The 7,411-nt window shown below is 48.4% G+C and overlaps 1 protein-coding gene and 1 non-coding gene across 2 annotated transcripts in view; one reads left to right on the top strand and one right to left on the bottom strand.

The window, feature by feature from the left end:
- The window catches only part of Atp6v0a2 (ATPase H+ transporting V0 subunit a2), a 28,132-nt gene that overhangs the window by 1,385 nt on the left and 19,336 nt on the right, over positions 1–7,411 (bottom strand). The window contains exons 12-19 of the mRNA XM_031337973.1: positions 7,070–7,257; positions 6,885–6,975; positions 6,097–6,215; positions 3,674–3,884; positions 2,436–2,555; positions 1,869–1,988; positions 1,033–1,150; positions 124–295 (exon numbers count right to left, since the gene is read on the bottom strand). Of these exons, the coding sequence (XP_031193833.1) occupies positions 124–295; positions 1,033–1,150; positions 1,869–1,988; positions 2,436–2,555; positions 3,674–3,884; positions 6,097–6,215; positions 6,885–6,975; positions 7,070–7,257 (1,139 nt within the window). The remainder of the gene's footprint in view (positions 1–123; positions 296–1,032; positions 1,151–1,868; positions 1,989–2,435; positions 2,556–3,673; positions 3,885–6,096; positions 6,216–6,884; positions 6,976–7,069; positions 7,258–7,411) is intronic.
- Positions 2,749–2,855, top strand: LOC116071581. Its single transcript, XR_004110992.1, has one exon. It is a non-coding gene; the product is annotated as a U6 spliceosomal RNA (small nuclear RNA).

The following is a 7,411-nucleotide window of genomic DNA, read 5'->3' as shown; positions in this document are numbered from 1 at the left end:
GCCTCAAACTCAGAAATCCACCTGCCTCTGCCTCCCAAGTGCTAGGATTAAAGGCATGCACCACCACTACCTGGCTCACTTTCATTTTTAAAATACTGTTTTGAGGACACATATTGAACTTACCAGTGAAGCCTTATGGCGTGGAGAAATGCAGAAAGCCCTTCCATGACCAGAAGGATAAAAATGGTCAAAACTGCAAAGCAAGTCATGACAGGTAGCAGCAGCAAGACCCCATAGGTGGTGTCCACACGCAGGCCCACACGCATCAGCATGGCCCACAGCACATCAGAGAGCTCTGCAAAGAAAGCCATTTGGAAAACATAAGCCCTCTCACCACCCACGTACCAGAAGGAATGACAACCAATCAGCCTGTCACCCCAACGGAGGCCCAAAACCTCCAGGCCTTACTCCTTAGAGAACAACAACCTTAGGAGGCTCAGTCATGCCCTCCTGTTGCCTAACTCAGCACAGACCTGTCTGAACCTCACAAGTGACCTGCTGGAAGTCTGGGTCTGCAGTCAGCACAGCAGTCTCTGCACCTTCACAGTCTTAGGACACAGAGGGACACTCTGTCTCCTGTTGGTCAGTACTCTCCTGTGACTACCCATCTCTGTCATGTGTCCCAGGCCTCTGCCACACACTGTACTCGGTGTGTGAAATGAGTGCAGTCAGTGGCTGTTGTCTCCTGGCTGGAGAAGTGCCGTGGCCTGTCAGGGCTATATAACTCAGCAGTGCATTAGCAGAACCGTGCACTTGAGAACTGATGGGGAACCTGAACTCTGGCTTAGGGGCTGCCACACTTGCTTGAACTGAACACTCGGTTCAGTAAGTAAAGCAATGGCTAGGACCCTGCAGGAGCAGGCGATAGAGGAGAGCATTGTGCCAGAGGTCACCAGACCCTCGGGTCCAAGGGCCCCTGTCTGCCTACACCAGAACTGCAACCTTCTGTTGATCAGAAGGTGGGCCCAAACAGGAATGGTCTATCACCTACACCCGCAGAGCTTACACACTCCACAGGGCTAAGCAACATACGTGCATGTGCCAGGCTGAGTGCCCAAAGCCTCAAGTAGGACGCAGTGTTGGAGATGCAGCCAAGGCAGTACTCGATGGAGTGGATGGCCTGTGTCATCAGGATCTCCCCAAAGTTAAACTGAGGGACAACAGAGAACATTAGACACCATACCATAAACCTGCTCCACCGTGAGTCCCTGGCTAGCCTCTGGGCAGAGCATGCTGGGAGCTAAAAACAGCAGATCCAAGGTGTAAATGCTGCTCTCAGTGGGGCTCTGGGGCTCCACCAACCCATCTCCCCAACTTTACTCAAGCTTTAGTTTCCTGTCTGTAAGCCAAACACCAGCCTAGAACTCCAACTGCCATGAGGACCACATGGTTAGTGGTCTCAATAACATCTGAGTCAGCCTCCGAAACTACCCAGCATCCAAAATGGACATTTTCCAGCCAGAGGTGCACAGTGGAGCCTCATGCTTGAGGCCAGGGTGCCATCTCCGAGGGACTGAAGAACCCTGGCTCTTCTTCACTGGATTTTTTTGTTTGTTTGTTTGTTTTTTGAGACAGGGTTTCTTTGTGTATCCCTGGCTGTCCTGGAACTCACTCTGTAGACCAGGCTGGCCTCAAATTCAGAAATCTGCCTGTCTTTGCCTCCTAAGTGCTGGGATTAAAGGCGTGTGCCAACACCGCCCGGCTCTTCACTGTTTTCTTTGCTCTGTGAACTTGTGATGTGGCTACTTGCCCTGAATGAAAGCTGCTATGTAATAATGATCAAGAGACCTCAGGGAATTCAGTTTGTCCTCATTAAGGAGCCAATGAAAAGCTTCTGCCCTCACCCAAGCTATCAGCTCAGAGCTCACCTCCTCACACGTCACTTCTCGGCAGCCTTCTTCAAGGCGGTTGTTCCCCTCTTCTACGTCCGGGCTGCCCAGCAGAGACACCTCTTCCTCGCTGTCCTTCCTCACAAGCGTGTAACCACTCTAAAGAGAATAGAACAGTGTCAGCACTTGGAATGGCCCAGGGCTGAGACAAACCCCAAATAACTGCTTCTCTTAGGACACACTGTGGGAATGAGAGAGCTGTCTCCAAGAAAATGCACACCCCATATGCCTTTGGACTATCATGGAACAATGGGGGAAGTGAAGAGCAGCAAGTGTTGGCACCCCAGTGTACTCTTGCCAGGAATGTAAAATGCTCCAGCTGCTACAGGAAAAGTATGGCAAGTCCTCAAATGAGCAAACCCAGAACTGCGCTGTGACGCAGCACCTCTCTGACATACAAACAGGAGAGTCTGAGCCAAGGCTTGAGGAGAGGCCTGCGCACACATCACAACACTGCTATTGCTGGAGCTGCACCCAATAGCAACCTCAAGACTAAGTAAAGCTAGCTTTGGAGGGATGACAACCTGGGTATGTGGGCACACTCACCCGGCTCATGCCAAAGCAACTGCGCCCGTTGTGCAGCCACAGCAGAAAAAGCGGCTTTCCTAAGAAGAGCACGGGGACAGCCAGCACTGTGAAAGCCACCAACACTCTCTGGACATGTGCCTGTTGGTGCAAGGGAGAAAGAAGTCCATGAAGACAGAAGGTCCCACAGAGTCACTGGGATGTGAAGCAGATGGGGAGGGGATGGGGAGCAACTCTGGGCCAGGGGAATGGTCACCCTCCACACTTCTGACTCACAGTATTCAGGGCATGGCATTGAAAGATTACTTTTAGAGCAGTAAAAAAAAAAATTAGAGTACTTGCTTCGGCAGCACATATACTAAAATTGGAACGATACAGAGAAGATTAGCATGGCCTCTGCGCAAGGGTGACATGCACATTTGTGAAGCGTTCCATATTTTTTTAAAAAACACAAAAAGAAGAAAAGAAAATTAGAAAAATTCTAAGTCCGAATGGAGTTAGACCCTAGAACTCACTTTTAAAACCCTCCAGGGCTAAGCTTGGGACCCAGAACTAGGGGCGCAAGGGTAGGAAGAGCTCCTTGGGCTCATTAGCTGGTCGCCCCAGCCTACTTTGGCAATTCCAGGCCAGGGAGACCATGAGATACACACGCGCACACACACACACCAACAAAAAAAGAGAGGTGGATGATCCCTGAGAGATGACATCCAAAGCTGACCTCTGACCTGTAGACACAGGCGACCCCCCCCCCCCATGTACAAATTTTAAACAGGGGCTTGCATTAGCACCACAAACTAAAATATTGGAGCCATACTAGCCGGGCAGTGGTGGCGCACGCCTTTAATCTCAGCACTTGGGAGGCAGAGGCAGGTGGATTTCTGAGTTTGAGGACAGACTAGTCAACAGAGTGAGTTCCAGGACAGCCAGGGCTACACAGAGAAACCCTGTCTCGAAAAACCATAAAAAGAAAGAAAGAAAGAAAGAAAGAAAGAAAGAAAGAAAGAAAGAAAGAAAGAAAGAAAGAAAGAGAGAAAGAAAGAGAGAGAAAGAGAAGGAAAACTGAGAAGAAAGAAAGAAAAGAAAGAAAGTAAGTAAGGAAGGAAGAAAGAAAGAAAGAGACCTAAATGGAGTCTGATCCAGATAATAATATTCCGAGAACACTGCAAAAGGTGAAGCAGAACCCAAGAGAACACTTTCCATGCTCCTGGTTTCTCATCACAGGCTTTGGAGAGTGCACTCCCAGGCAGAGGTGCACTCACCTGCCCTGGGTAGAGCCCATGTGTCTCACTGGCTGGGAACAGGAACATGTTAATGAACTCGATCAGGATGCTGGGGGCCTCTCTGGAGGTTTCTGCCGAGTATGCCAGCCACTTGTAAATGATCATGAAAATCAGGTACCCAAAGATGCAGAGCATGAACAGGATCTCAGGGACCGACACCAGGTAGATGTTGAACTTCTTCCTAAAGTGCCTGCAAGAGAAGCGAGTGAGCAGTTGAAAGGCTCTGTTGCCACAGTACCTCAGGCCACTTCAGGGCTCCAGATGTGTCTCTGTGAACCAGAGCTGCAGATCCATCCACAGAGGAAAGAGAAAGACAAGAGAGGGCAAGAGAGAGAACTACGCAGAACTACACACAAATACAAGTTGCTACTGGGTCTGGCTTTAAACCATTAGTTTTTTGTTTTTTTTTTTTTTAATTATTAAACCAAATTGTTTTAATGAAATCAATTTTCTTAATTTATTTACTTTTCTGTGTATGAATGTTTTGCTTGAGTATATGTCTGGTGCCACAGAAGCGAGAGGAGGTTTAAGGTCCCTTGGAACTGGAGTCATAGCCAGTTGTAAGCCACCATGTGGGCTCTGGGGACCAAACCTAGGTCCTCTAGAAGAGCAACAAATGCTCTCTCCAGCCTCCATTTTAAAAAAAAAAAAAAGATTTATTTATTTTATGTATATGAATATACCATTGCTCTCTTCAGACACACCAGAAGAGGGCATCAAATCCCATTACAGATGGTTGCGAGCCATTGTGTGGTTGCTGGGAGTTGAACTCATAGCCTCCAATTTTTTAAACTTTTTAAAAATTATGTGTAAGTATATAAGTGTGCGTGTGTGTGTGTGCGTGTGTGTGTGTGGGGGGGTGGGTGGGTGTGTACGGGGAGGGCTGTGCACTTGATGGCAGGGCCAGGCCATCAGCTCTCCCTGGAGTTAGAATTGCAGACAGCTGAGAGCCACCCACCATGAGTGCTAAAAGCCGACTCTGAAAGAACAGCACACAGCTCCCCGGCTCTCTGCAGCTCAAAGCACTTGCTGCCTTCAACATTTTTTTTTTCCTTTCTTTTTGGTTTTGTTGTTTTTGTTTTTCAAAAACAGGGTTTCTCTTTGTAGCCCTGACTGTCCTGGAACTTGCTCTGTAGACCAGGCTGGCCTCAAAGTCACAGAGATCCACCCAGGTGCTGGGGCTAAAAATGTGCACTGCATGAGAAGAGGCAGTCAGCATGGAGAGGAAGTGCCAAGGCACTGACTCTCCCACAACACAGAAAGCTTCCTACTTTAGAACAACAACAAAAAAAAGGAATATGACAATTCCCTTCCGGGAATACCCCATATTCATGTCACACTTGGACAGGAGCTCGAGGAGGGCGAAGGCCTCTCCACTCTGCAGAAGCCTGGTGCCCAGGACAACATCAGCCCACGGTATGCACTAAATGGATAAATCACTGATCCTCAAAACCCCAAAGCTAAGTAACCAAAACAGAATTATACACCCTACCCTGCACCATCATCAGATCAACTGCCCTTGGCCCAGCAGCCAACAGTCTAGCATCAAGATATAAAACTTAGGGGCTGGAAAGATGCTTCAGTGGTTGAGAGCGCTGGCTGATCTTCTGGAAGACCTGGATTTAATTACCAACACTTGCACAGTGGTTTACAACCATCTGTAACTGTAGTTTCAGGGGCTCTTGATTGATGCCCTCTTTGGTCTCCACAGGCAACAGATGCTCACATGGTGCCCAGACACACATGCAGTTAAAACATCCACACATAAAATAAAATAAAATAAAATAAAATAAAATAAAATAAAATAAAATGTTGAAAAAAATTTAATTAATTAATTAAAAATAAAAACAAATAAACAAACACCCCCAAAACAAAAGGCTTTGAGATGGCTCAGCAGTCTAGTAGAAACAACTGCCTCCAAGCCTGACAACGTGAGTTCACTCCCCAGGAGCCACGTGGTAGAAAAAGGGAAAACTCTCCTGCAAACTGCTCTCTGACAACTGAGTAGTCACACAAGTGTACACACACACACACACACACACACACACACATGCATAAAAGGGTTGGGGGTGGTGGAGAGGTGGCACACTGGGTAAAAGCATTTGCTACCAAGCGTAATGACCTGAGTTCAATCCCCAGGACCCACACGTATGGTGGAAGGTGTCACCTAACCTCCACACACGGACTGTGACATACACCATCTTCCTCCTCTCAAAGGAACGTAAAAGATATGTAAGTAAATAAATAATAAGAAAGAATGACAAAATCGTTTACAAGCACAGATGTGCTGTGGGCCAGGCACACCAGCTCACACCCATAACACCAATTCTTGGAGAGTGGAAGGGCACTGAGATAAGTGGAGAGCAGCCAAAAACATGAAAGAAAAGCAAAACACTACTTACAAGTGGTTAAATATTCCCAGAATGACACCAAAAGTCATGTGAAAAATTCCCAAAATCACAGACATTTTCATCTTGAAGGAGTTGAGGAATGTGAGGCGATTTGTGGCCAGGTTCCAAATCTAAGGACAAAAAACCCAACAGAGCAATCTAAGTCCCATTGGTCTCGCAGGAGAGCTACTAAATGACAGTTATTCTGGGTTTACAGAGGAAACAACACCTGTCTCTTCTGCTTTGAACAACTTCCCTGAGTCACGGCCTTGAGGGCAAGAGCAGGGAGCGTGCTAGATCCTGCTAGATCACTGCTGGATCTGGCTGTAGCTTACCATTCTATGAATGCTGGTCACCTGTGGATCCTGCTCTGACTGCAGACTTTATCTACGTATACAAATGTCACCTGTGGGCAGGACTGAAGACACCTGAGACAGGGGAGCAGCCTCACCCACACCTTCCCAGCGAACTCAACCACGCTGAGATCCACTTTCAGGACAACTCCTCGGAATGTCTTCAGGACACTGGTCCAAAGCTTGGCCTACAGGCATCTACCTGCTGAACCCTCTCGTGGGATAGGAGGAGTCTGGCACCCTAGGCTGCCTCAGCCCCTCACCTTCACACAAACAATGAAGCAGCACAAGAACCTGGTTGGTATCCACAAAGGATCACTTCTACCACAGGAAAAGACCAGAGATAGCCCCAGGCTCTGCGACCTGTCCTGCACTGACCTGGCTCCCCAGGTGGTAGGCCACTGCACCCCAACACCTCCCCTCACACATGGGGAAGGGAACACTCACAGGGTCGATGCCAAAAGGGTAGGGGCCTCGGAAAACTCCGGGGATATTTGGGTCCAGCTGCAAAGTCCTGCTGTGCCTGATGGTGCTGTCACTAAAACAGAGAGCAGAGCAGATCACCATGCAGGGAGGAAGGGGCCTGGGAAAGGTGCACCCACCTGTGGCATCCTTGTTCACAGGCCACTTACTTCCAAAGCACCATCTTCCTTTGCTCCTCCGGAGAGTGGCTGGAGCTGTACATGGCAGACACGTTCCACCCAGAGCCAAAGAGGTTCACAGACTTGGAGAAGCAGTCGTTGTAGATGAGGCCGGTGTATACAGAGAACAACCCCATCAGCAGCAGGATGTACCGGCCATCGAAGAACATCCTCAGGATCTGGAGAAGACACAAGAGAGCAGACTCACTCCCTGGACAGTGGGCTCCTGGGGAAGACCATAATGGCTCAGTCCAGCCATTCCTCTGGGGCTTCCCAGAAAACCACACATCAGCAGGAGTCTTTGTTTTTTGTTTTTGTTTTTTTTTTTTTTTT

This window comes from Mastomys coucha, unplaced genomic scaffold (assembly GCF_008632895.1).
Source record: "Mastomys coucha isolate ucsf_1 unplaced genomic scaffold, UCSF_Mcou_1 pScaffold22, whole genome shotgun sequence".
NCBI classification, from domain to species: Eukaryota; Metazoa; Chordata; class Mammalia; order Rodentia; family Muridae; genus Mastomys; species Mastomys coucha.
This window is presented reverse-complemented; position numbering and strand designations above follow the sequence as displayed.